A 27,278-nucleotide genomic window follows, 5' to 3' on the forward strand; every position below is an offset into this window, starting at 1 on the left:
AAAAAAAAAAAAAAAAAACAAAAAAAACAAAAACAAAAAAAAAAAAAAAAAAAAAAAAAAAAACCCCCTAATATAAAAAAAAAAAAAAAAAAAAAAAAAAAAAAAAAAAAAAAAAAAAAAAAAAAAAAAAAAAAAAAAAAAAAAAAAAAAAAAAAAAAAAAAAAAAAAAAAAAAAAAAAAAAAAAAAAAAAAAAAAAAAAAAAAAAACAAAAAAAAAAAAAAAAAAAAAGCAATGAAAGCAATACTTGAGTAAGAGTACAAGTATCTGACCAGAAAATGACTTTGGTAGAAGTTAAAGTCACCTTTTACAATATAACTTGAGGAAAAGTCCAAAAGTATCTTATATGTACTGTACTTAAGTATCAAAAGTAATTTTCTGATATTAAATTAACTTAAGTATTAATTAAAAATTTAAGTTAATTAAAACTTTGATTATGAACTTTAAGGTGTGTAACATTATCTTCATCACCGCTGTCGTCAAGGTGATCATCGTCCGTTACCATAGCGGCAGAGCATGCACCAGGTGTTTCCATGACACTAACACAGTCATTATTCTTCCTCCTCTTCTTCTTTAGTTTTGGCCTATGTTTTTTTTTTTTTTTTTCTGCCGCTTGGCAACAAACAGGCATTAGGTCACCAACTGGAATGGAGCGAGCATTATCTTGGCAATCTAGGAGCAATGATCCCCCAAACATAACAAATTTCTTCAGGTTTTATTTAAACGAGTAACAAGATGTTTAGGGGAAATGTAGTGGAATAAAAGTAAAGGTTTCCGGAAATTACAACACTGCCTGACTGGCATTCTGCTGTCAATGTGGCATAAAGGAGTGTATGAGAGCATGCAGTACCTTGGAGTTGGAGATGGATTCAAGGAAGCAGAGTCTGTTTCCGAAACCTTCAGCAGCCAGACAGAGTTTCTGTTGTTCCTTATGGATTGTGGCTGAGCACTGTAGGACCACCTCATCGTCCTAAACACACACACACACACACACACACACACACACACACACACACAAAAAAAAGGTATAGTTACAAATCAAGACATTGACCCACAGTCACTAACAGAGATTTTCTTTTGCTCATTGTGTGTGTGTGTGTATGTGTGTGTGTGTGTGTGGGGGGGGGGGGGTAAAAACTGCAAAGCAACCTGATCTTCTTAGAGAACTGACAATCACAAACGCACTTCTACACATGACAAACAATATTTGGTATTGAGCCTTTGAGCTTAGGCGTCATGTCTACTTTTGTTTTTTCTGCAGCACACATTTAATTAATTACACATTTTCTATAAACATGACGGTGTTGTACCTCTACTAGATAAAACCAGATACAGTAACATTAAAAAAAATACAGAAACTAAGCTTGTTCAGTGTAGATCAGGCATCCAGTATATCATTACCCATTCACTTAAACAGAGACAAGCACACAGGAGCATTACAACACAAACTAGCAACGCACACACACACACACACACACACACACACACACGGAATGATACGCTTCCTATCCTATCAAACAGTCAGTAACAGTGCTACATGTCCTGCATCTGACCATTACAATCAATTAAATCTGCTCACATATCACAGCAGCTAATCCTGCTGTCACTGAGATCTAATCAGCATACATCTGTTTGTCTGCCTAATGTCTGTCTGGGTATGTGTATACTAAACTCACAACACAGAAACTTATCAGTAGTTTCTGTTAATTGTCTGTGTGCCATCAATCATGGTTGGACACAGGAAGTGGTCTCCAGAGTCACACACTTTATTTGTAACCCCATCGACCCCCAACCTCCTTCCAATCTTTGTCCTGGTCTTAAATCAGGGTGAGATCATCGGCTCTTTGAATCTGTTGGTCCGAAAGCTGCACCTCCCTCTCTGTATCCTCCTCCTCACTAATGAGATTGTCTGCTCTGTGTGGGAGGGTTCTAGACAACTGCTAGTGGTTCCTAGATACCTGCTTTAATGTGAAGGTTAACCAGAGCATTAAGAGCAGAACGTTCAAACGTTTTCCATACCGGAACCATTACCATGACTTCAATACTAGTTCCTAAATGATACTTTTTTCAATACCAATTTTATTAAACAAAAAGAAATGACTTTGGCCTGGTTAGCTCAGTTGGTAGAGCAGGTGAACATATAGGGAGGTGTATACTTTGAAGCAGAAGGTCCAGGGTTCAAGTCTGACCTAAGATGATTTCCTGCATGTCAGCCCCCTTTCATATCTATGTGTTCTTTCCATTAAAGGCTGAAATGCCCTTTCTTTAAAGGGGTGATAGAATGATTATATAGGGTATTTCACACTGTTCCTTATGGTCTCCTAATGGGGTATGTAACATTGGTTGGGCTGAAAATGGCCTGGTTGATATTTTATGGGCCCTGATGCATCCCTGTGTTTTGGCCCCTATTTGTAACAAGAGCTTTTCTTCCAAATATGGTATGGTCATGAATATTTAGATGAGCTGCGCGGTGATTGGCTGAGCAACTTGCCATACGCAGGCATTAGAGACGCACGCTGATTGGTTGAGCGAATCCCCAATACACATACATTAGAAAAGCGACAGAATCTCATATTCCAGACACTGCAATGTTTCATTACCAAATTCACTTCTGAGACTTTTTTAAGCGAGAAATCAACTATATAAAGCTGAAATATGGGCCGTTTTACAAAAATTGATGGCTAATTGCAAATTTGGTAAGACGTGTCGGACTTTAGGAGCTCCACACAGTCTGACGAGAAAGCGGCAGCCTGCTGGGCTCCATACCCAGGGCAAAGTCACCCTTTGTGGATACTGCACTACGGGGCTCCGCGGCCAGCTGCCGGCATAACTATATCTATAAATAATACATTTACGGTTTTGAATGTCCCAATGTCTTATAAAGCTAACCGTTGTGTCCGATTTGATTTTAAGGCATTTTTATGAACGCGAGGAGTCTTTGTGGGACAAGCAGCTGCTTGCTATATGTCCCATTCATTACAATGGGGAAATACCGCAGCTAGCTAGCTACACTTTCGCCATAACTAAATTATATTTACTGTTTGAATTTCGTCACGCCACTTATACAACACATTCCCCAATGTCTTATAAAGCTAACCGTTGTGTCCGATTTGATTTTAAGGCATTTTTATGAACGCGAGGCGTCTTTGTAGGACGAGCAGCTGCTTGCTATATGTCCCATTCATTACAATGGGGAAATACCGCAGCTAGCTAGCTACATTGTCGCCATAACTAAATTATATTTACAGTTTGAATTTCGTCACGCCACTTATACAACATCATTCCCCAATGTCTTATAAAGCTAACCGTTGTGTCCGATTTGATTTTAAGGCATTTTTATGAACGCGAGGCGTCTTTGTAGGACGAGCAGCTGCTTGCTATATGTCCCATTCATTACAATGGGGAAATACCGCAGCTAGCTCACTTTCGCATAACTAAAGTATATTTACAGTTTGAATTTCGTCACGGCATGAATATTACAGGTTCCTCAAGGTCTTACAAAGCTTAGCTAACACTTGTCCGATTTCGGATTTCAATTGAATGTATTTTCAGGGCTCTCAAGTTTTGAAGACAGGCAAGAGTGACACCCCCCCCCCCAAAAAAAAAGATCATAGATTGGTGGCGGGTTGGACAAGTCGCAGGAATAGGGGTGTTTCATTAATATTATTATTATTATTAGTGTTTTTGTTGTTATTATTAATAATTGCTCAGATTTACACAAGAAAAGATTTGACACATGGCACTGACAATTCAACCAAATACAAAGTATTTATTCAATTTCTGCATGGTTACTTATGATAACGGGGGGGTCTGGGGGTCCTCCCCCAGAAGATTTTGAGCATTAAACTCTTCATTTCCTGCATTCTGGTGAATTTGTATGCACCTATTTATACCTTTTTCTGAATGAATTTATGCTGGAAATCTTTATGTAAAGGTAAACATAGATTAAAATCCAAATATAAAAACATAATGGAATATATGGCAGTTAGGCTCAGGCATTCTGTATTGCTTTCATCTATTTATTCTCCTGTAGGTCGACTTTTCTAATTATATCTGAGTCAGCACACATGTAGCCTAGAGGCATCATTTACTCTTTCCTTTTGCATCTTTTGTTGAGGAAGTAACCTCCTTAAATTTGCATATGACAATTATTCACGTCAATGATACATTAATTCATTTTAATGAATTAATAAACCCCTGGACTGTAATATGATTTGTTAGAGCAAGATTTCTGCTCATGTTCAAAACTTTGTGCACATTCAAAATATCTCTTTTATCTGAGTTTTGGAGGAGTCGTGATACTTTGAGAAAAATAAAGTTATAATAGTCAATATATTTCAGAAAATAATCTACCTGCACCATAGTCTGCTGTGCATTACGTGATTGCTCTGCTGATACGGTAGATCTCAGACCTCCTGACAGACACAGAGCCCCGTTTGGGTCTCTGGTCTCTGAATGAGCGAATGTTTAGGGAAGTGTCTGTATGCTTTGCTTTTTTTTCATTGGTTGCTGCATTAAATCTTACCCAGATAAAATAGTGCTATTTTCTGATTGGCTATTGTGTAGCCCCTTTCTTTTTTTTGTTTGGCTGATAAGTGGCAGGCTCGACTTAGACATTAAAAATGTAAGCTACCGTGGCTTGGTCACGGTCTATGGGCTTGGTAGCGTTGCATTTCCCCTGACTCGTTTCCTGGTTCTATTTCTCCATAAACAACATGAAATCAAGGAGAGGGTTAACTTGTCCTGCTACAGATTTCCCGCCGTGGTCAGAAAGAACAGGGGAGACACTTTGTTTCTCTCACTAGGACTCTAGAGTCGGTACTTACTCCAAAGATAATCGCCGTCACTCTCTCACTTCTCCCTCTACCACACACTCCCCCCACACACACACATGTGGCTCGACGCACACACCAGCGCACAAGCATAAACATCAGGCCACTTATGTCAACACAGTCTCACTCCCTACTCGTCAAATGTATGACGCATGGTCAAGGACTGTGTTGCTTATGTAGACTACTGCAAGAGCTCTACGTGGAGCCTCCGCACAACTGTAAAACGGCCAGACGCGTTTGATTCCTTCCGGTTCCATAGTGAGAGCGGCGCAGCCATAGATATTTTGGGCGCTGCGGCATATTGAATTTATTATAAATAATTTTTACGCGTGAGAAATACAATGTGTGGCGGGAGTGCGTGACAAAAGACCGAAATGAGTGACTGTCACGCTCAATGCGTGACACTTGAGAGCCCTGTATTTTTGTGAATGTCAGAGTTAGGAGGAGGCTAGCTAGCTCTCATTGATGGACTCCATCTCACCGCGGCTCTATCAATGAGACTCGCGGACAAGAGGCTTTATTTCCCCGATTGTTTGTTTAAATAACTCAACACACATACCCATTATAAGATTTACTGGAACCTGCGGGCTGCGGTAAAAGATTGCGGGCGTAACAAGCTCGCTGACACTGCGGTCAGGGCGGCGATGTAGCAACCCAGGCAGCACCAACACCGGCACTAAACTCCAACACACAGTCGGAGAAAATTTGCAATTAGCCATCCTTTTTCGTAAAGCGGCCCATATTCGAGCTTTATATGGTTGATTTCTCGCATAAAAAAGTTTCAGAAGTGAATTTTGTAATGGAATAGCAGAGATCTGCGTGACCTAGCTAGATTCAGAAGACTACCTGATCTCAGGTCAGTTGTGTAGCCTATGTAAATGTTGGGGCGTGACTGTTCTCTTAAGGTTCCGGATTTTGAGATGCTTGCGTAAGCAACTCAGCTTTGTTGGGATTCGCCCGTTTTCAGAGGCAGTTTCAAAATATGAGATTTTCATAGTAAAGGGGTGTCAGTGGGATTTTGAGCTTCTATGTATGTCCTATTTACCCACCAAACTGTCGTTATTCAACTATGACAGGGTATAATCTGTTTTGCATTCTATCACCCCTTTAAAAAAAAAAATTACTTTCGAGAACACCAACTTCGCTCCATTTCCTTTGTTGCCCCCCCAATCCATTGGGCTAGAGTGTTGTCAATCTGACAAATTTGATTTCCAATAGATCAGAGTAGGCCTACTGTCACTTTCCTGCCTGTTCTGCCAACCACTGCTTTTCCATTTGGTAAATGGATTTATACTTTAAAAACACATCGTATATCGTGTACTTTGTTGAAATTTTGAGGCCAGTTTACAAGTAGAAATACAAAGTAAATTGTGTGTTGCACTTTATTTTGGTTCTGTTTCCTGTTATCTGAAAACTGTATACAACAAGGTTTCCTTTGTTGAAGTTTGGGGTAAGTTTATTGTAAGTGTATTGTATTTTTTATGGTTCTGTGAAAAAACATCTTCCCAGCCCTTGTCAAGAGCCCATAGTGAAACGTGTGTTGTATTTGGATACACAATTTGTTAAAAGTCTACTCCAAGGTGCTGGAAAGGAGGGTTCGGTCGAAAGTTGAACCTCAGGTTGAAGAGGAACAATGCGGATTCCGTCCTGGTTGTGGAACAACGGACCAGCTCTTCACTCTCGCAAGGATCCTGGAGGGAGCCTGGGAGTATGCCCAACCGGTCTACATGTGTTTTGTGGATCTGGAGAAGGCGTATGACCGGGTCCCCCGGGAGATACTGTGGGAGGTGCTGCGGGAATATGGGGTGAGGGGGTCTCTTCTCAGGGGCCATCCAATCTCTGTACAACCAAAGTGAGAGCTGTTTCCGGGTTCTCGGCAGTAAGTCGGACTCGTTTCAGGTGAGGGTTGGCCTCCGCCAGGGCTGCGCTCTGTCACCAATCCTGTTTGTAGTATTTATGGACAGGATATCAAGGCGTAGTCGGGGTGGAGAGGGGTTGCAGTTCGGTGTGCTGGGGATCTCAAGAACGAGATCCAGGGTACAAGCGGCCGAAATGGGTTTCCTCAGGAGGGTGGCTGGCTTCTCCCTTAGAGATAGGGTGAGAAGCTCAGTCATCTGTGAGGAGCTCGGAGTAGAGCCGCTGCTCCTTCGCGTCGAAAGGAGCCAGTTGAGGTGGTTCGGGCATCTGGTAAGGATGCTCCCTGGGCGCCTCCCTAGGGAGGTGTTCCAGGCACGTCCAGCTGGGAGGAGGCCTCGGGGAAGACCCAGGACTAGGTGGAGGGATTATATCTCCAACCTGGCCTGGGAACGCCTCGGGATCCCCCAGTCGGAGCTGGTTAATGTTGCTCGGGAAAGGGAAGTTTGGGGTCCCCTGCTGGAGGTGCTCCCCCCGCGACCCGACACCGGATAAGCGGACGAAGATGGATGGATGGATGGATGGAATTTGTTAAAAATAAAACAAGTGAAATTGATCATTTTTGTTAAGCAAAATTAAATTGTGTTTTTATATCCTATCCAATATTTTCTATATTTTTAAGCAGAACTTTTAAGCTGTATTCTGATAAAAAAAAAAATCCCCTGGGCCCCCCTGTGCCACCCCACTTAAAAAACCTGCAATTGCACCTAGCTAGCTGTCTGGATTTACCCTGCAGAGATCTGAGGAGCAGTTAGTAGTAGTAGTAGTCCTCATGAATCCACCGGAGTTTAAAATTACAACACAAAGAAAGAGGAAGGGGACGGACATCCGGCCGAAAAGAAGGACATTGGGGCGTTCGCCCCATGTTGGCTGAGTCCTGCAGCGGCGCAGGGTTCAAATCCGACCTGCTGCCCTTCGCTGCGTGTCATCCCCCATCTTTCTCCCCCTTTAACTCCCTCTTTTTTATGCACTAATGAGCATGTGCAGTTGTTAGACGAGAGGAGGACGCACATATCCAAATTGTTGCAACTGACATAGGCATACTTAGTAGTTTGGATTGGTTGGTTGATTATTTTATTTAGAGAACAGCCCTTGTCAATTTTGTATAAAGATTTGTTAATTTTAAATGGTATGGCATATGTGGCAGTTTTCTTTGTTGTTGTCTGTTATAAATGTATAAATAGCGAATGCTAAAGACCATCATCTGTGTTTTTCATTTTGTAGAAATTGTAGTACTAAACATCTGCATGACTGTATGGGTATTGAAATACATAAATGAATAGGCCCAAATAGGTAAATACAAAGGATAGCTACTGTATGTAACTTTATTTTTTATAAATAATTGTGAGAGGGGTGCCCTTTCCTTTCGCTTGAGCACCTGCTCCTCAAAATGTCTATGCACTTGAATGTTGAGTCCGATATCCAGCTCCTATAATTCATGGGTGTACCATATGGTCATTAATAGGGGTTAAATTGGGCTAGGGCTGTGCTGGGCTTAGCCCTAGTCCTGCACATAGGCCTTCAGGGGACGCTTACCTTAACACCTCTTCAACAATTTACATATTTTGACACTTTTCTCATCTTAATAATTCAAACAATGACTATATAACTTTGTAGCTGTAATAAGGTGATGTAAGAAATTGCGATCATCAGAACTTTTTATTCTGTAGATGGGTTTCCTTAAAAGCTACCTAGCAGATCAGCAACCGCAGTCCACCTTAACAATGGTTGCCACCCGCCAAAAAAAAAAATGAAGAAAAGGGACCTCAGTATTAGAAAGTCACACAGCACAGATGGCAGAGAGTGACAGGTGGATGGCAGGTAGGGTGAAAAATAGGCCAGCAGAATGCAACAGAATGTAAATTGCTCAGATATTTTGCTTGAACAATGCTTCGCTCTTAAAAAATTATACAGCAGTACATAACAAATCCCAATTTAACCCTTGGTCATTATGTGGTGCCTACTGAACAAGCAGCTCATATCCAGCCTGATAATCTAAACTGCTACTTTGTTTCACCTCATTCATTCAGCTCGACACTCTGTCCATGTTAGCCAATAGCTGAACTTATATTTACACAATAAGATTTGTGATAAATATTCATCAGTACCATGGACATAATGACTAAGTGGGTAAAGGCAAAAAATAAAACAGCTAGTAAGTCTGGTAAGTTCAGAAAATGACATCACATTACTGTAATGCAGCCTTTAAAGCCAGTAAAAGACAACACCATATCACGATAACCAAAATTTAAGACGATATAAAGTCTCATATATCAATGCCCAGCCCTAGCTTCAAGTCCATTTGCTTCCATTTTACACACAGAACTACAGTGTTTGTGTGTTGGACTTTAAGCGCTGCGGGGTAAACTACTCTCAGTACTGCGCCTGAATGCGTCCTGTGTAGACACAGACGGAGGACTGAAGCTGTTGCTCTGCTAACGTGTGGCTCATGCTACACCTCCTGTGTAGACACAGCATAACTTAAAACAGGCTGAACAACAGAGTTTCACTGATCTGGTTGAAAGTTTCAAGTCTGTTTCACCACTGACCACAGCCAACATTACTGATGGGCGTGGTCAGAAACATGCTTTGTTGCACCTGTAATCAAATCCAACCGCAATGTTATTTTCTGTAGGTCTAGCTTACTTAGCTTACTAAGTTCTTAACATATTATCAACAGTTTCTCCAGCTGGTGTAAACAGCTGTCAATTAGCCCATTACCAGACCCATTTGAATCACCGAACAAATCAAAGATGTGAGCGGTGATTCAGAGGTTCAGACTAGCTTATAACTCCATAGCCTATATATTCACAATGTAGGTGGAACATGTACAAAAGCCAGATCATAATGCCTCATAGTCATAAAATAGGTGCAACCTATGGGAAGTTGCAGAGTCTAACAAATACATTAAGATGAGTAAGGGCTTCCTATGTTGTTTCATCATTTATGAGGCCTCTGGACCACGGGAAGTGCAAACAGACTCTGGAAAATGGCCAAGGAGTGAAGGTCTCTCCTAAGGGGATACTTCGGGTGAACTGTCTGCTGCAGTGTTTCTCTCAGGCTGCAGCTTGACGATATTGGTGATTAGCAGGGCCGGGCAGGCTTCTCAGCCACTATACCATACAAGCAGAATGTAGTTTTATAGATGCAGCTGGAAATAGCTAACTGTAATAGAGTTCCATTGGGAAACATTGTAGTTGGCATAAGCTGCCTCAGGAATTCATCAGTCACTGTGGTTCTGCCTAATTATCTGGATGTGTGGGCTGAGGGAATACCATCACACACACACACACACACACACACACACACACACACACACACACACACACACACATTTGAAACAAGCATTATGTCTTAATGACTCTTATCTGGCAGATACAATCTGCCCACACGCACATACAACATGCACACACAATGAATTGGGAGGTAGCTAAGATACCTACTATGGCCATCATTAACTGGAATAATGTCTTAGTGTCATTTGTAATGGCTGACACACACACACACACACACACACAAATGTTTTCAAAAACCCACACAGAAACTGTTCCCTACATAAAGATGTCTGGTGTCTGTCAACAGTAGTTTGCCTTCTATGGAGAGAGAGAGAGAGAGAGAGAGAGAGAGAGAGAGAGAGAGAGAGAGAGAGAGAGAGAGAGAGAGAGAGAGAGAAAAAATGGAAAAGAGACAGACACAGAGGGACTGATAGAAGATCACTGGCAGTTCTGAGCCACATGTAGTAATTGCACATTTGTAGCATATGTGTGTAAGTGTGAAATCCAGTCACTTTAACTGCAGTGGAAACCATTAGATAAAGGTTGAAAGGAATGTGGAACTGTCTCAGCTGCATTTTCTCTAACGGCCACTAGAGGCTGACTGAGAGAAAGCATTACATACATTTTGGACTCGAAGTTCAACAGTCTTCTTTCTCTGTCTGTTTGTTCGCCATTGTGAGTCAGCAGTACTGAAACGTAGGCACCCGATTAACATACCGTTTTTTTGCATCTTTCCTCGTTCCGAGTACAATCAAATGTGCATAATCACCAGTGACAAGCTCAGACTGTATTACTTGGCAAAGCAGCAAATACAAGCGCTTTCAATCACCATTGTTTTCTAACTCACTCTAAACAGACAATTAACTAGATGGAAATCTAACGGACTAAAACTTTAAAGCTGCAGTAGGTAGAAAGCAAAAAAAAGCGGCTCCCCGACCCCCTTGGTGAGTAATCCAGCTAGCTGCGTTAGCGCTGTTGACCGTGTTAGCACAATTAGCTATGTTAGCTAGCCGCTGCCTCCCCGGCTCTATCACCTCCAGCATCTCCTCAGTATGGGTTAGACAAAAAATGACATCCGAATGCATTTAGCTAATTTTTGTGGGAGTGAAATTGATCTTTTGTTAAATATGACCTGTCAGCAAAATGAGTTTGGTGATACAGTATATTGGTTTCTGTATGTTTTTAAATGTATTTATACTGAATCCCACTCTCGGACAGCAGAGGTTGCTGCAGAACCCCTCAGCATCCTCACTTTCCACACCTATGCTGGAGTCTGGAAAATTCGGATTAATGTCACGCAAAGAATGTTATTGAAAGCCTTTTTCTTTTAACATTGCACGGCAAGAACGGGCTTTCACTACAGCAACAAGGAGAGCCGGTCAGAAAGCTGTGCGCTGGAAAAGCCTGAAAAGACATTAAGGAAGTGGACGAATGGACTGCCCATGCATTTACTGGGAAACAAAAGGGATGTAGACTTTGAAAAGATGTGGTGTTCATTTAAGCTTCAAACACTAAGCATAGACTCTCGTGGGTTACACTATATCAGGGTTTTTAAAGGAGACCTATTATATGCTGTTTTCAGATTCATTGTATTTTGTGATTCTACTGGAAAATGTCTACAATGCTTTATTTTTCAAAAAACACTTTATTTTTCTCATACTGCCCATGGCTGCTGCCCCTGTATTCCCCCTCAGTCTGAGATGCTCTGTTGGAGCGCCTGTCTCTTTAAGCCCCCCTCCCAAAAAAAACTGTCTGCTCTGATTGGTCAGCGCACTTCCGCATGTCCGCAAGTCTCTGGAATCTCCGCTGTTGTTGCTCTCGGAGCCTGAGACTGAAAAATCACCAATAAAAGGCTTCTAAACGGTGGCTGATAGCTCAGTTGGTAGAGCGGGCGTACACACACATATACACACACATATATATATATATATATATATATATATATATATATATATATATATATAGTGGTTTACTCCTTGATGCAGCGGTTGCGGGTTCAACTCCGACCTGCGGCCCTTTGCTGCATGTCATTCCCCTTCTCTCTCCCCTCCCATGTCAATTAATCTGTCCTGTGGAATTAAAGGCCTAAAATGCCCCAAAAAAATAATCTTAAGAAAAAAAAGGCTTCTAATCCAAATATTACCCAACCGGATATGTTTAATGTTATATGTTTTTATGTTTAAAGTGATGGTTCGGAGTAATTCACCCTAGGGTCCTTTGCACCATGACCTCGAGCCACACACCCCCCAGAAGCTTTTTTCACCTGGGTCTAACATTGGGAGCGTTAGCGTAGAGTAGCGTTATCAGCTGAATAGCTAAGCGCTTAGCTTAGCAGTGATGTATCTCGTAAATGACCCCACTAATAATGCCCGAAATGATACCAAACGTCTACACTAGTACATATAGGTTATGCTCTCATAAAACGATGGAAAGGAAGTACACCAGAAGTTTATGTAAATAACACTTGCCTGCTGGCTTCTGTTGTTGCTGCTGTAAGACGAGTGCTTAGGGACATCTACAAATTACAACACCGAAAAGATTTTTTTATTTAACTTTTTTTTTTTTAAGTAAGTGCTGTAGTATAACTAGCAGGAGACAAGTAATAATTGAGGTACATTTGGAGACATTACCTTATTTAATCATTAAATTAATACATATTTTATCTCTTTTCGGTGTAGTAATTTGTAGACGGCCCTAAGCACTCGTCTAACTGCAGGTAGCAGCAGCAGCGACAGAGAGCTGAAGAGAGCAGGCAAGTGTTCATAAACTTCTGGTGTACTTACAAACTTTCCAATCCATCGTTTTATGAGAGCATAAACTGTTTGTACTAGAGTAGAACTTTGGTATAATTTCGGGCATTATTAGTGGGGTCATTTACGAGGTACAAACGTGGGTCCATTAGCCCCTGCGCTAAGCTATTCAGCTGAAAAACGCTACTCTACCGCTAACTCTCCCAATGTTAGACCCAGGTGAAAAAAGCTTCTGGGGGGGTGTTTGGCTCGAGGTCATGGTGCAAAGGACCCTAGGGTGAATTACTCCGAACCATCACTTTAAGCAGGAATGTGATCCAAACTTGGTGAGAAATTAAAATTAGCAGCCAAGATTACAGGTTTCCCTGGCATTAGCATGCGGCTACTTAGTTAGTAGTGGATTGTAATGGAATAAAGCAGAACTTTCTACCGTCACAAATTGCAGATAAAAGCTTCTGAACCAAATACTACCCACCCGGATATGTTTCAGCACTAATGTCACCCGAAATTGCGGATAAATTAAAAACAATGGCAACCAAGATTACAGCTTTCCACAATTTAGCATGTAGCTAGTCCTATGTAAACCCAGCAGGAGCTGCAATAGAAACTGCAATAGCGTGACTGGACCAATCATAGAAGCCTAATGTTGACAGCGAAGAACATTGAGAAATCTGAGATTTTTGCTCACAGGGATTTTTACCTCATTATTTGAAGCTCTGACTACGTTTAACATGAAAATCTGACATTGTAACATTATAGATATGACATGAAAAGCAGAATAGGTTCCCTTTAAAAACATTTATAAATGTGTAGTGTGTGTGTGTGTGTGTGTGTGTGTGTGTGTGTGTGTGTGTGTGTGTGTGTGTGTGCCATACAGTAGCGACAAAATGGCTTTCCTTGCTCGAGAAAAACACTCATAGGCCGCATCTGCCCTCCTCCCACACACACATAAATAGACTGACATAAATAAGCATGTCTTATATAGTCTACACAGTCATACTCAAACACACACGCACTCATACACAAAGTGGGCACAAGCATAAAAACAACCCAAAAAACAGAATCAAAAAAGCACATTAGAGTGTATGGTCAGTGCTCATCAGGACTACACTCAAAAGCAGCAGAGTTGAATACACAGTCTTACACAACAGCTTATTCAACAGTAGCAGTCAGTGGAAACATTAAAACGACCTCCCTGAAACAAAGTGCAGGATCGGAGGCAAGGGAGAGGGAGAGAGAGAGAGAGAGAGAGAGAGAGAGAGAGAGAGAGAGAGAGAGTGCTGCCACAGAGGCATGATTGTAGTCCAAAGGTAGACAAGCAGGATCACTGAGAGTACCATAACAAGGATTAATCCTCCTCTGACACAAAAGAGAGGGAGAGAAAGGGATTCAGAGTGAGACAACAAAACATTGGGAAAGACACTGTTAACATCTTTAATCCTGTTCACTGAGTCCGCAAGTCCAAAGGCTGAGGATAACGCATACAGTACAGGCCAAAAGTTTGGACACACCTTCTCATTCAATGTGTTTCCTTTTATTTTCATGACTATTTACATTGTAGATTCTCACTGAAGGCATCACAACTTATGAATGAACACATATGGAATTATGTACTTAACAACAAAGTGTGAAATAACTGAAAACATGTCTTATATTTTAGATTCTTCAAAGCAGCCACCCTTTGCTTTTTTTATTAATAATGGAAAAAATTCCACTAATGAACCCTGACAAAGCACACCTGTGAAGGTAAAACCATTTCAGGTGACTACCTCATGAAGCTCATTGAGAGAACACCAAGGGTTTGCAGAGTTATCAAAAAAAGCAAAGGGTGGCTACTTTGAAGAATCTAAAATATAAGACATGTTTTCAGTTATTTCACACTTTTTTGTTAAGTACATAATTCCATATGTGTTCATTCATAGTTTTGATGCCTTCAGTGAGAATCTAAAATGTAAATAGTCATGAAAATAAAGAAACACATTGAATGAGAAGGTGTGTCCAAACTTTTGGCCTGTACTGTATATCAAGCAGAGGATAAAATCTATAAAATGACACTTGATGTGACAAAGCAAAGGAGCGTGTTGTTCCTTTTCTTTTTGGAAAATTCAGGTTCAGGGATAGTTCAACAGGCTTGTTTGTTTTGTCAGAGAGAGAAGGTGAGCATAACATTTTTTTGAAGTATTTGCTGGTCCGTCTCTCAATACTCTCAGACGCTCCTACCTTGTCTGTGGCTCTCAGCCCCAAATCCATTGGTTCCTACTGAAGACATACATCTTGAAAAAGGCTCACGACTACGTTATTGGTCCAAATATAAGACGTCCCCCTCTTTTATTTGTGAGAAAGACTCAAAAATTTCCTAAAACAGTTTAACACTGTAGTTGTAATACACATTCTTTAAACAGGAGGAAATATAATTTGTTCGGGTCTATTTCAGCAGAGTCTAGTGTGTATTTCAGGCAGCAGTATATTTTAATTAAAAATGAACTGCAGCATGTCTGTTCATGGTAATAAAGGAACATGGAAGTGCAACAGTGTGGCTCATTGATGTGTTTTTAATAGTTTTTGGACAACAATGGAGTTCAGTGGCACAGAGGAAAATGCTATCAGGCTTTGATACACACACACAATACTTGATACTAGATACCTTCATTGTTTTTGTTGCATACCTCCACAGTGAACAGAGAATCAAAAAACGGATTAAAGTCTGGATGCATTGAAAGTACATGACTGGATTATACTGCACGAGTTGTGGGAGAGTTTGTAAACCGATGATTTGATGATAGTTTTGCGGTTGTTAAATGCGGACCCCTTCCTGGAGTCTTGTCGTCACAGGTTTGCCAGGTTTTGTACCAAGAAGAAATAGCTACCAGAAGCCAGGACACAATTTGGCTAAGCTAGGCTAACCATGTCCTGACTGCAGCTCCGTATTTAAAGCACAGACATGAGATTGATATGATCTTCTTATCTCACTAGCAGAACAAAAGCAAATCATATTCCCAAAGTATTGAACAATTTCTTTAAGCCTGCATTAATTGACATTTTGGCTAAAGTAAAAAACGCTATTCAGACAACATTAAGATAACCTTTAAAGATGTCAGGGTTGAAAAAAAAACAGATATCACGATATTGTTGTCCTAATACCTCGATGTCGATATTGTGGCGATATAGGGTTGACAATTGGTGCTTTAACAAAATATCTTCACAGTGAGATTTTAGATAAATAATCTTCAGTAATGTAGCTATAATGACTAAGTGGGTAAAGGTAAAAATAATAGAAGAGCTTGAACAGTCTGGTAACACAGAAAAATGACATCACTTTGCTTTAATGCCGCCTTTAAAACCAGGAAAAGACAACACTTATGCCATTTACAATATTACGATATCCCAAATCTAAGACGATATCTGGTCTCATATCACAATATACAATATACACAATATCAATATAATATTGATATATTGCCCAGCCCTACACAGAACTATAGTATTCTTTTGGAAATGTGCTTGTTTCCACCTGTGATTGTAAATCTAATAGTCTTTTTTAGCTCTGGTTTGGGCTCCACCAACTTCTGACAAAAATCAAGATCCAGCTTGTCTCTAACTGTGTTTGTCTGCTTTTTGCTCCTGAGCAGGTAGTGTACAGTGGGTTTATCAGCTTTTTCACAAAAAAACAGCTGCCTGCTGCTGGAAACAATAGTGTGATAGCTGAACCAGAACAGTAAAGTTGATGGCTGCAAAATCCAAACAATGATCTGAAAGATGCTTAAATGTTCTGTAGAGCTGAGGGGAACTCTGGTTTTAGGATCAGGCATCCTCACTGTGTATCAAGTCCATCAACTACAGATTGCTTTATTTGTATACAGATCTCTGAACAAGATAATTCCTTCATTCTATAATGAACTATGTTTTGCCACTCAAAGTAATTACACACTCAGGCCTACTATCTGTCGAACATCTCAACTTCAGTTTGGTTTAAGTTACAGAGGTTCAGTGAAATGGAATGCTTTGCCATCAGATTTTCCAAAGCTAACACTTGTACAATTTAAGAAAGCTGTTAAAGGTCTGTTTTTGTCTGTGCAATGTTATCACCATGGGATGTCTTGTAAAGAACCCATGTAACTCCTAATATTAGTTTACCTTTCATATTTATTCTGTTGATTCGATATTGTGTGTAATTTTAGTTTTGGCTTTTTCTCTCTCTCTTTCTAATTGAATTGGAGTATGCATTGGAGAGTGCCCTCCTGAGGGCTTTTTGCATCTCTCCATCACATCTTTTATTGATTGTGTATTACATTACATTACATTACATTACATTACATGTCATTTAGCTGAAGCTTTTTATCCAAAGCGACTTACAATTGCTATATATGTCATGTATACTGTATGTATATATGTCAGAGGCCACACGCCTCTGGAGCAACTATGAGTTAAGTGTCTTGCTCAGGGACACATTGGTTGATATATCGCAGTTAGAAGTGAACCCAGATCTCCCACACCAAAGGCATGTGTCATATCCACTATGCCATCACCAACCATGTGTATATTAATCTGTAGTATTTGTATATGTGTAAATAGATAAACTAAACTAAACTTTTGTTTACATTTTTTTTTTTTAAGTTTAACATCACATTACAATTTTGATGATAAACCTGCAGCTGCATTTTTAATGATGCATGCTAATTCTGGGCTCATATCAAAGCTATAGAGGGACACAAAATAAGGTCTGAGTCACTCTGAAGTCCTTCACCAACATTTAGAACAAGTCTGCCTACTCAACTATTTAGTCATATATTTATGTGTTGAGGAATTATGAATCCCTGTCTGCTTGCATGTCCCTGCAATTCCCATTCTAGGTGTCACAGCCCAAAAGGTCTGTATACAGCAGTCAAAAACTAACAGAAGGATTTCAGCAGCTTCTGCTACATTGCTGCTGTACTGTATGTGCCAGATCAGCCTGCTGTGCGTCAGTATGTGCTGTAGTACTGTGTGTGTATGGTGTTTGTGTGAGTTGTATTCCAAGTATCCAGTGTTATAGCATCAGGGATTTGCACACACACACACACACACACACACACACACACACACACACACACACACACACACACACACACACACACACACACACACACAGAGAGAGACAGTGGGCAGGTCAGCGGAGGAGGGTTTAAAAGCTTGGCACAGAGAGAATGAGTGTGGAGGAGGGGGAAGCGTCAATGATGTAATCTGAGAAAAGCAGAGGGAAGAGGAAAGCAGAGAGGGAGACACTTGACTCTTTTAGATACTGTATACTGAATAAATACTGATAACAATCATTTATTTTCATTTACATTAAGTTACAGATGACTAGTTTATTTACAAGAAGAAGAGTTAGAAATATAATGCATCTTATATCCATTTTAGGGCTGATGATATGATATTACGTGATTTACATATCACTATTCATTGTCACATTTACCTCTGTAACGACAACATATCTTTTGAAATACACCTATGCACAAGATTATCCATCCTCACAGCTAGTTATTCATTGTACTGAATAATGAAACAGAATCAAACATTCTCTGCAACCAGCTTCTCAAATCAGAGTATTTGCTGCTTTTGAGTCTTTTGTGATAATAAACTACACGTGAAGAACTTTGGCTTCTGGACTGTGAGGGAAATGGCTAGCCTTTGGCAGTAACACATCCACACGTTTTAATGAAATTCACTTGTTAATCAAGTAAAAAAAAAAAAAAGAGCAAATGTTTTAATCTCTGGAAACAATTTACCCATTTCATTTTAACCTCTTTAGGAAGCATTTATGTTTATACATGTAAACTCCACACATTTTATTCAAACTGTGGCCTCAGCACTCCGTACGTTACGCTGTGCTTCAGTCACCGACAGAAGCGTCCCTAAGCCAAATTTCCATCCAGCGGCAGGTTGCATCCTCAGTATTTTTGTGATCCCACAGATGTCTACAGTCTACCTGGAATGGTAAGATTTTTGCCCAGGGTAAAAACAGTGTTAAGTAGTGATAGACCGATAGTCTTTTGGCAGTTTGCAGATTATATTTATCAGCGTTTTATTTGCCTGATAACCAATAAAGTTAATTTATTAAAAAGTGTTCTACTTTGGCTCTGCTACAGCTCTGTGTCTGTCCCTCTGCTTATGTTTCACTCACTGCTGAGTCTGACTTAATGTCCCCCCCCACAACACTATTGGACTCTCTTTTACTGTGCATTATGTTGAAAGTTTCTCATTTATTAAATATTTGCTTAAAGCATTTAAACACAAGTTTTGTGTTGGAGTTTGTAACATTCCAAAATCTTTTCATTTTCACTGTAAATGCATATCATCAAATATCGGTTATCGGTTTCATTAACTACTAATAATCGGTATCGGCCTTGAAAAACCAGTATGGGTCGATCCCTGGTGTTAAGAGTGCTTTCACAACTACCCTGTTTGGATGGGTTCAAATTCATTCATGTGAATTTGTCCGTTTAGTTTAGTTTGATTGGGCTGGTGTGAAAGCTGTCAAACCTTTTTTTTTTTTCTAAAAGTTATTAGTCCACTTCCAAGGGGACTCTGGTGCAGTTTGCTCATGGTGTGAAAGCACAGAGCCCAACCACTAGGGCTGGGTAGTAGGTATCATCCAGAATAACCCAGTACCACGTAGTGTCAAAGTTTCTTCAGTCAAACAATGCCTTCATCCGTATGGTTTTGCTCGCAGCCAATCACCGCAAACATTTTATTGCGACGAGTGATTGGCCCACTACCGCAGCAGCTACAACCCATACAGTCTGTGGTGTGGTGAAGTCGAGCGTGGCATATTTGAGTTGGCAGTTCAGCGAGCTGAGATGAGAAAAAAAGGTATCAAATCAAGTGCTCTATTGGGATTGGTACCATTTTCATAAGGGTACTGGTATCATACATTTTTAAATGATACCCAGCACTACCAACCAAAAGAGTTAAGATATGTGGTTTTAGCATAAAATCAACAGCAAACTACTAAATCCATAAGCAAACAAGTGATATATACTGTACATCTCTGCTAATCAATAAGTAGGGTATATCCTTGACGTTACACTTTCGGGATATCTCCGGTGCTGCAGGAAATTCCGCCGTATGCATGTCCGCTTTCTTTGTGTTGGAATTTTAAATTTGGTGAACTAATAAGGACTTTTTTGGACTGCTCCTCAGATCTCTGCAGGGTAAATCCAGACAGCTAGCTAGACTATCTGTCCAATCTGAGTTTTCTCTCACACGACTATTTTGCAGCGGCTCCGTGCAGAGCTTAGCGCCGCCCATGACGATTCTGATTCGTACCAGAGCACGTTTTCCTCCCATCCCCGAATGCTATGTGGAGTAGCTAGACCCTCCTTTAGCGCGCTTTGGAGGAGGGTCTGGCAAAGCGAGACTAATCATTAAGTAACCACACATATAAGCATCAGCACAGTGCAGAGATTGTCCCTGATCAGTGCCAAAACACTTGCTTGTATCCTACTCTGTGTACTTTGACAGTTCATTAAGGGCCTTTTCACACCTGAGACCATGTTTTTGTTACATTGTATACATTGGATCCGGTTAGTTCTGGTTTCACACTGCATTTATGCAAGCGCACTAAAGAACTATAAGTGACATAACTACATCCCATACGTGAGCCGTGTCTTCCGATACTTGTAATTGATTGGTTTGTAGACGGGCTCCCCCGTCCTCTTGTATCCTCTCTCTGGTGTCACAAGGTTTTCCACCGACTGCTGCTCTCGACCACGCAACTGCGGCTCTTTTTGTTTTGCTGCGTAGTTGAGAAGCAACGCACAGGAACTTTATTTGGGTTTTGAGCTACATCATTTATTCAAAAACAAACTGAAACCTACGCTGTACATTTCCTACCACTTAGCAAGTAAACTACTAATTTATTCTCTGCAATTATTATTATAACTTTAGCTTCTGTGATAAATGTTCTGTGTTTGACTGTTCTTATTAAAAGAAAAACACTTATTGCTGGCAATTAATATCTATGTTCTCATCCCTGCATAATAATAATAGAGAACAGTTTTGATGGGGTCTCATGTTATAATGCTCCATGACATGTTTATCGTAATCGCAATTTCTTAGATTTTTTTCCCAAAATCGTTCAGGCCTAGTTGGTGCCCTTCTCATTTAGCCAGGTGCTATTCCTTTAGAAATTTAACATGTCTTCCCGATCCGACCAAATCTTGGATCAGTCCCCCTACATCATTCGGAACTCTTCTAACCAACCAACTATACTCCCCACTGACTGCAAGCCCTCGTGTTTATTAGATGCTGACTTCTAAACAGAGATTAATGTGTTGGATGTTGTGCTTCTAACCTGGGGCCATGCATATCAGGGGCAAGGACAACGTTGTTGCTGAGTTATGTCTTAATGTGAATACTGTTTCATTATGTTCTCATTATTCACCATTTGTCAATTTGCAGCTTGTGGCAGAGCTCTTTGTTTGTTTCATTTGTTGAGATGATTTTTCATTGGTTTTATTTATTAGTTTGGTTGGAGGTCTCTGGTAATAATGTTGTCCCTTTTTATTTGGTGCTAGGGCAGCTCAACAGCCATTTTTAAAGTCATCTTTCTTCTGGTAATCTTTTGTTGTGGCATGTTTTTATGTTATGCTCTCTGGTTGAGCCACAGTGAAAGCCATCAAAGAAAAGTACATAAACAGTAACTGCAAAATGCTCCAGTACAAACTGCTGAGACTGTACACAAATCCTTTTAACTTACTTTTGCGTAAGTCCTCAAATACTCATATGATGCACATATGAGAATGGTATTATAATACTTATTCAGCGTGCCGATGTGCTGCAATAGCAGCAATCGGCACAATGACTATTGTTTCTCATACTTATTATTATTCCGTCCGTTTTTTGTCCCGCTAAGGCTCACGAAGTGTTGCCAACACGCACACACAAAATACGTCAACACTTGTGTAATGCTCGGGAATGGTGTGCTATGACTTTTCTAAGAGATTTGCCATTTTCACGGTTTTCACGAAATTGGCAAAAAACGGCGCAAAATTGTCCCATAGACTTGAATGGGAAATCGTCGGGAAATCGCTTAACATCGCTCAAAACAACCCCCCTTTGGGACCATGCTGTATCGCCATACTTTATTGTAGAAAAAAGATTAAAAGTTTAAACCGAAGACAAGACTTTGGCCTTTATTGGGCTGAATGGGCATTCGCATATCAAGCACGGTTTCTACGAAATCACAGTTTACGTATCGTCCTCTTTTCAGACAATTTCAGATGTTTCAGTATGTGGCCGGAATATTGAGAGTTAAAATGGGAGTCAGAGTGGGGAGCTGCAGTACGATTCTCGGAAATATTTCCAAACAAATTGCTCTCTACCCTACAGTTTTCACTCTTCATACATCATAGTTGGTCAAAATGTAGGAAATCTTGTGGCGGTCGCAGACACACGACTATGAAATCCACCGGACGTAAACGTTTTGCTCTAGACACCCAAACTGCCCATAGAAACTATTCCCTAGACATTTGCTAGACAACCTTGATCTCCACCAATCAGAGATGTTGCTGTTACGCCTTGGATTGTGGGTAGTGTAGTACTTTAACACACGCACACATTCTCACACACACACATTCTCACACACACACACACACACACATGCTCTCTCTCTCACACACACACAGACATGCTCTCTCTCACACACACACAGACATGCTCTCTCTCTCACACACACACACACACACACACACACACACACACAGATCTCCACCAATTAGAAACGTAGTTACGCTTAGGATTGTGGGTTGTGTAGTACTTCTTTATGACATCCTGTCAAACATACATCTCCCTCCTCTAACACACGCATGCACGCACACACACACACACACGCGCACACACGCATCACCATAGCAACAAGTTCTGACACACACACCTATCATGGAGACTTCTGGAAGGAAGGAAGGAAGGAAGGAAGGAAGGAAGGAAGGAAGGAAGGAAGGAAGGAAGGAAGGAAGGAAGGAAGGGAGGGAGAGAGGGAGGGAGGGAGAGAGAGGGAGTTAGGGAGAGAGAGGGAGAGACAGGAAGGGAAGGAGGGAGGAAGGGAGAGAGAGGGAGTGAGAGAGGGAGAGAGCGGGAGAGATAGGGAGGGAAGAAGGGAGAGAGAGGGAGAGAGAGGGAGAGGGAGGGAGGGAGGGAGGAAGGGAGGGTGCGAGAGGGATGGAAGGATAGAGATGGAGAGAATATGTTGGCTATATACATGCTAAAAGTACTATTTTTTTAATGGAGTCTGGTGTGTTTAGCGCTAGTTACTTCATAGATGTTTCTGGTAAACAAGTCTTACATAGATTTTTAAAAGGTCTATCTCTGAAGGGTTAAGATACTTAACAATCCACTGTTAAAACAGGCTCACGTCGCTAAACCCATCAGACTCCATGTAAATAAACAGTCATTTAAGCATCGTAAAACACACTACATTAAAAGTCGACAGAAACAAAATAAAACTATCAAAAGCCATTTTGGTCTTCTCTATACTTTTCCAAACATCACAACTCTAGTGTTGGTTGAAATAAACACACTGGTAGTTTACCAATTTACATGTGAAAATATATGTTGTTTCTATACTCCCTAAAAGTACTGTTTTTTTAAATGGAGTCTGGTGTGTTTAGCGCTAGCTACTTCATAGCTGTTTCTGGTAAACAGAAAGGTCTTAAGTAGGTTTTAAAAAGATATATCTCTAAAAGGTTAAGACACTTAACACTTCACCGTTAAAACAACACTGTATGTATTCAAAATTTAAGCAAAACTGTGGTATTACAATTTATATATATTGTATTGCTAAGGCTCGCGTTGCTATAACCCACCAGACTCCATGTAAATAAACAATCATTTTAGCATCGTAAACCCACCAGACCACATGTAAATAAAAAGTACTTTAAACATCCTGAACCCACCAGACTCCATGTAAATAAACAGTATTTTAAGAATCCTAAACCCACCAGACTCCATATAAATAAACAGTACTTTAAGCATCCTGAACCCACCAGACTCCATGTAAATAAACAGTAATTTAAGCATCCTAAACTCACCAGACTCTATGTAAATAATCAGTAATTTAAGCATCCTGAACCCACCAGACTCCATGTAAATAATCAGTAATTTAAGCATCCTAAACCCACCAGACTCCATGTAAATAATCAGTACTTTAAGCATCCTGAACCCACCAGACTCCATGTAAATAATCAGTAATTTAAGCATCCTTAACCCACCAGACTCCATGTAAATAATCAGTACTTTAAGCATCCTAAACCCACAAGACTCCATTAAATAATAAAGTAATTTAAGCATCCTAAAGCCACCAGACTCCATGTAAATAATCAGTACTTTAAGCATCCTTAACCCACCAGAATCCATGTAAATAATCAGTACTTTAAGCATCGTGAACCCACCAGACTCTATGTAAATAAACAGTACTTTAAGCATCCTAAACCCACAAGACTCCATTTAAATAATAAAGTAATTTAAGCATCCTAAAGCCACCAGACTCCATGTAAATAATCAGTACTTTAAGCATCCTGAACCCACCAGATTCCATGTAAATAATCAGTAATTTAAGCATCCTAAACCCACCAGACTCCATGTAAATAATCAGTACTTTAAGCATCCTAAATCCATCAGACTCCTATTCGTATTCGTATTCTCTCTCTCTCTCTCTCTCTCTCTCTCTCTCTCTCTCTCTCTCTCTCTCTCTCTCTCTCTCTCTCTCTCTCTCTCTCTGTGACAGTGTGACATATGTATCTACTTAGCTAGTGTTATTCGGATGTGCACCAAGTAGTAGGCACACTGTCAAAATTTCTTCCGGAATTTTCTAGTTGTTATTACTACTGTAATTAGTACATACTGTATGAAGCAGGTAGGTCTGAGTTCATGCTAGGGCTCCACGATTTGGAGAAAAAGTCATATTGCGATTCACTACGGAGTAAGCGGAGCGACTGTGTCAGGGAAAATCCAGAGGGGAAAAAATAGCAAAGATGATGTAAAGTAAAAACACCAACCTTTTTAAGACACGGTGGCTTCAACTGTTGTTAGTCAAGTCAAATCAATTTATTTATAGAGCACATTTAAAACTAACCTAGGCTGAACAAAGTGCTGTACAAAGTTATATTATGTTAAAACAAATGATGAACATCATAAAAACAACACACTTCTATACAAATGTCCCTAAACTAAATCAGACGCCAAAGAATAAAAATGCGTTTTAAGACGAGACTTAAAGATCTCGGCAGTAGAGGAAGACCTAATAAGTTAATACTGTCGGTAAAGTGAAGGGTGTTACAACATGGAGACGTGGAGAGTGTCACGATGACAGCACACCTTTTTGGTTACTTAAAAATCACACAATTTTTGTGGTTATGTAATCGCACAGAGTGACATCATGATTGCGATTAGATTAATTGTGCAGCCCCAGTGCATGCATGTGTTTGGGTAGATCATACGCGACTTCTCAGCCAGTTTGGTATCATGATTATCGTTTCAACGTAGCTCACTAGCTTCCTTGGTGTGAATGATAAACAACAATAGCCTCATTAGCTGAGGGCAACAGGCATGCAATGCATTAGGCTGACCAACACACAGGCCCAAGTACAAAACTTGCCTTTGGCAAAATGTGTGCATGGAAGTTCATTCTTGATGTGAGATGTGATTAAAGTTTCAGAAAGCTAGTAAGCAGACCTTTAAACTTTGTCACAGAGTATGAATTTTGTATTCGAATAGTACATTACCCATGGATTTGTTTTCTTCTCATTTGAACGGTAGTCGCTTAATGGTGGAAAACCAACTAAGAATTAAGAGCCCCTGCAGCTTCACTACTCAGCTTTTAGCCTCCTTTAGCTCATCGTTTCGGTTCTTAGGCTGCACATAGACTTTATGGTTGGACTCACGGCTCTCTTCCCCCCCCCCACATAAAACCGTTAGCGGCCTTTTCCAGCAAACATGTTCACACAGGCCAAGTGTGTGCTAACTGCCCAGCACAAGACATCAGAGAGAGGGAGCTAGTAGCTAGATATTTTTTTGCTGGGGAACAAACTACAACTAAAAGAGTAAAAATTGGACTCGAAAATGTTGGCATATTTCAATCTTATTTTCCTAACTTCTACTTAGCCTACATCTGCTCTGCATCAGCCAATCTGCTTGCTGCCCCCTCACAGCAAGGGACACCTCAACAGTTTGCTGTCCAGGCTCCTAAATGGTGGAACGAGCTCCCCATTGACGTCTACACCCAGTCTTCCATCGCAGGCTAAAAACACATCTCTTCCGACTGCACCTTGGCTAAGAAGATGATGGTTCAAAATTTAAAATAAAAATTGCACTTACATGTGGCACTTTGTAGTTTGGCTTATTACAAGCTAATGTACTGTACTTCTATGTGATTCTTGCTGTGTTGAGTTTGTACCTTCATGGTTGAATACACTTATTGGAAGTCGCTTTGGATAAAAGCGTCAGCTAAATGAAATGAAATGAAAACCATCCATTTATCACGTTGTTTTGAACGGAATTGTTGTGTGGTCACACGCACCTAAACCTTGCCTGTAGCTGCCAGAAGCTCCTCACAGGACACAAATTGGTTCGCTCCGCTGCTGTTCAGACAAAAACGCATTACTTGGAGCCTGACGAGATGGATTTTGATGTGCTGTACTGATAGAGATAGATTTATTTATCCTCGAAGGGCAATTCGGTTTCCACAGTTCACCAAAACATAAATACACATTCATACTGCCAACTGTCATCAATGACAGAGGAGGCACAATAAAAAGGCATATGGAAAAGTGCGAGGAAAGTGCGAGATCCAGAAGTATACAACAAGAAAAATATTTTAATAATGATGTGTTCCTGCATTTCTCGTGTGATCACGTGACAGCCAAGTCAGCATGTTACATGTATATGTCCTTATGCAAATGCGTCAATTAGGAGAGTACCAACGTTAATCACCGCTGCTCCTGGCAAATAATAGGGGGGTGTTCGGACGAAATAATCAAACAAATTCAATCAACGGCAAGAGACTCCATTGATCATGACCAAATCACAAACCAGAAACGCGATTGCGGTGTAATTTGCATCATGTCCTGCCTCCTGCACGCTCCAGAGAGATGAGTCTACAGTTTTTAAGTTTTACATTATATAGAACATTATTTTATAAGTTTATTTTGTAATGTGCAAATATGTAGATCTTTTAAAATACATGTTTAATTGAAATAAATATACCTACAGTATACAAGTAGTTATGTCTCCCGTTATGGACATAATGTGCAAAAATAGGCTATATATGTGAATATATTTGAACTGGTGTTTTTTTAGAAGAAACAACATATTTGAAGCAGTTTAGCGTATTTGATCATGTTTATGTACTTGCATTGTTCTTGCAATTCCTGGTTTGTATCCATATGCAAGGTTGAATGCACTTATTGTAACTTGCTCTGGATATACTGTAAGCATCAGCTAAATAAATGTAATGTAAAAAAGTTGTTCTTCATTT

General features: G+C 40.3%; 1 protein-coding gene across 1 annotated transcript in view; it reads right to left on the reverse strand.

Annotated features, from left to right (window-relative positions):
* Window positions 1-27,278, reverse strand: part of ryr2a (ryanodine receptor 2a (cardiac)) — a 270,453-nt gene that overhangs the window by 196,729 nt on the left and 46,446 nt on the right. Inside the window, 1 exon segment of the mRNA XM_039787778.1 lies at window positions 849-968. Coding sequence (XP_039643712.1) covers window positions 849-968 — 120 coding nt within the window.

This window comes from Perca fluviatilis, chromosome 21 (assembly GCF_010015445.1).
Source record: "Perca fluviatilis chromosome 21, GENO_Pfluv_1.0, whole genome shotgun sequence".
Classification (NCBI taxonomy): Eukaryota; Metazoa; Chordata; class Actinopteri; order Perciformes; family Percidae; genus Perca; species Perca fluviatilis.